This window comes from Epinephelus fuscoguttatus, linkage group LG14 (assembly GCF_011397635.1).
Source record: "Epinephelus fuscoguttatus linkage group LG14, E.fuscoguttatus.final_Chr_v1".
NCBI classification, from domain to species: Eukaryota; Metazoa; Chordata; class Actinopteri; order Perciformes; family Serranidae; genus Epinephelus; species Epinephelus fuscoguttatus.
In genome coordinates this window covers 26936632-26939149 of record NC_064765.1, presented here as the reverse complement: position 1 = coordinate 26939149, position 2518 = coordinate 26936632, and the positions used below count along the sequence as shown (strand labels likewise).

General features: G+C 42.9%; 1 protein-coding gene across 2 annotated transcripts in view; it reads right to left on the bottom strand.

Annotated features, from left to right (window-relative positions):
* Positions 1–1181: 1181 nt before the first annotated feature.
* The window catches only part of nkx2.2a (NK2 homeobox 2a), a 4377-nt gene continuing 3040 nt past the window's right edge, over positions 1182–2518 (bottom strand). For both annotated transcript variants that reach the window (XM_049597225.1, XM_049597226.1), the window contains exon 3: positions 1182–2183. In XM_049597225.1, coding sequence (XP_049453182.1) covers positions 1627–2183 — 557 coding nt within the window. In that variant the 3' untranslated portion in view covers positions 1182–1626. The remainder of the gene's footprint in view (positions 2184–2518) is intronic.

The window sequence follows — 2518 nt, the reverse complement described above, 5'->3', positions numbered from 1 at the left end:
CTGTCTGGGACAAATTGAGTCTGTGTCGCCCCACAAAAGCAGTAGCCCCCTTGAGACTCAATTCTGTAAATAATTAGCAAATCTGCCCAATTTGGCTGTTTGTTCAGTGATGATAGGGGCGACTCTAACATCTGTTGTGGGATTTTTGTCCCGGGACAAACACGACGCATAGATTTTTCTACTAGGTTATCATATTTACCCAAGATATTGACTGGAGTCTGATAATCCGCAGTGCGCTACGGATCACTGGGGGAGCCATTTGTGCTTGTTTTGGTTCCACCTTATAGAAGATGGTGACTAATGTGGCAAAGTGTGCTTTAATGCGGAATATCAGGTTATGTGATCAAATGAAAAATAACTTTATTAGGCGGTTAAAGCCCCTTAAAGCCGTGCGTGTTTTTAGTTGACCGTTGGCCGTGGTTAAACAAAGAAGGCTGGTGACTCATTGATTATTCCTGCTCTATTTGCAGTTTAGCGCTTAACAAGATAACAAAACATTTATTGCATTAAACGATTTTTCCCCCCACAGCCTACCACTTTGCACCCAAGGCGGGGAGTGGTTGGGGACGCTGACAAAAAGGAGAGCTTTTGACTCAAAAGCTTCTTATGTGAAGAAGCCCTCTCATATTAAGTGAGTGGATTTTAGTCCCATTTCACAAGTGACTTTAGGCTCTTTATTTGGTGAGGTGTTGGGATTGAGAAAAATATTCTCCGGATTAAATTTGCCCTAAAAAAGAAAGGAGTGAAGTGCACTGGAGATTTATTCCCAGAGTCAAGCTCCATTCTGTGCCACAATATAGTGTTTAGCTCCTCGTCTTTCATTGTGGTGTTTAGCGGTGTCTTTTCAGAGAGGACCAAATCGATTAGGACACTTATAAACCAAAAACCTCCATTTCAAAACACAGCATTTTATTTTAAAATCCTTATAAAAAATTTTGGGATATTTAGCCATCACCGCGCGGCCACACGCTTATTTACATATGTGATCTGACACGGCATTCTTAACGTTTTGCCAAAAAATAAAAAAAGAAAAAAAGAAAGGAAAGCAAGAATAAAAAAAACTCCCTCATTGTTTTTTTTTTTTAAAATGTGTAAATAGCCTATGTAGAGGCCGATCTTCAGCTTTACGCACCCGAAAGCTCTCTAAAACATTTGCCACAAATTATTTACAGGAAATAAAAACAAAAGGGAAAATAGCTGCAAAGTTGCCAGTGTTTATTCATGGCCATAAATATTTTTTTCGGTCCATAAAAGAAGCAAGAAATTAAAATTTCTATAATTATAAAGTGGTTCGTACGTGCTGATAATAACACGAAGGGACAAAAGAAAAAAAAATAAAGAGGAAAACATCTCTACAACCAACACACAACATACTTTACAAAAAAATTTTCACAAGAAGAGCATTGACATTCTTAATAAAATCTATAAGGGAGAGGTTCGGACCCAGTTCTCTTAACGAAAACATGTAAACACGGCGCACACATGAGCCCCGAATAAAAATGGTAGTATATATATGAGTCAAGCTGCAAAAATGAAAAGTCTTTTGTTTTTTGTGTTTTATTTTTTTTCTTTGCTTTGTGGTGAAACTCCCTATCGTGCCTCCAAGCCAAGTCTCTATAATTTCTCTCACCAAGTCCACTGTTGCGTTTGCACCAAGTGATGTGCTGTGGGGAACTGTGGCGTGGCCGCGGCGCTGTACTGCGCGTTATACTGCATGTGTTGGAGTGACTGGGCACTATAAGCCGAGAAGGGGATCCCGGCCTGAAAAGTGGCCGCCAAGTCCTGAGCTTTAAGAGTGTGACAAGGCTTTCCATCCCTGACTAAGACGGGCACGGCCACCCGCCTGGGAGAAGGGAGATGGGTCACTTCCATACCTTTCTCGGCCCGGGCTCTCTTCATCTTATACCGGTGGTTCTGGAACCAGATCTTCACTTGGGTCGGGGTGAGGCGGATCAGGCTGGCCAGGTGCTCCCTCTCCGGGGCTGACAGGTACCTCTGCTGCCTGAAGCGGCGCTCCAGCTCGTAGGTCTGCGCCTTGGAAAACAACACCCTCCTTTTCCGCTTCTTGCCGGAGTCGCTGCCGCCGCTGCTGGAAGTTTCCTTGTCGTTGTCCGGCGATTCGTCGTCCGCGGACGGCTCCGGGGACTTGGCCGAGTCCTGAGAGCTGGCGGATAGACCGTGCACTGCGGCAAGAAACGGGAGAAAGACTGTCAAAATGTTATGTTGTAAAGTTCCAAGAGACATTTAATCACAAGCACAAGGCATGTAATCATCAATCAAAACTTTGGGTGCATTGGAAATTAATTGTGCTGCTGCGTAATAAGAAAAAATAACCTGTTAATGATGGAGCACTTGTCAAAACAAGATTACGCAGACATTTTTAAGACATAAACATGCCTGAATAATAAAACACCGGGACATTTTTTGGCTATTTTGAACTCTTTGGTGCAATTTTAAAGTGGAAAGCACCAAAAATTATTCCTCAGCCCAAATCTCCACAAGCAGAGCGAGTCAGTGA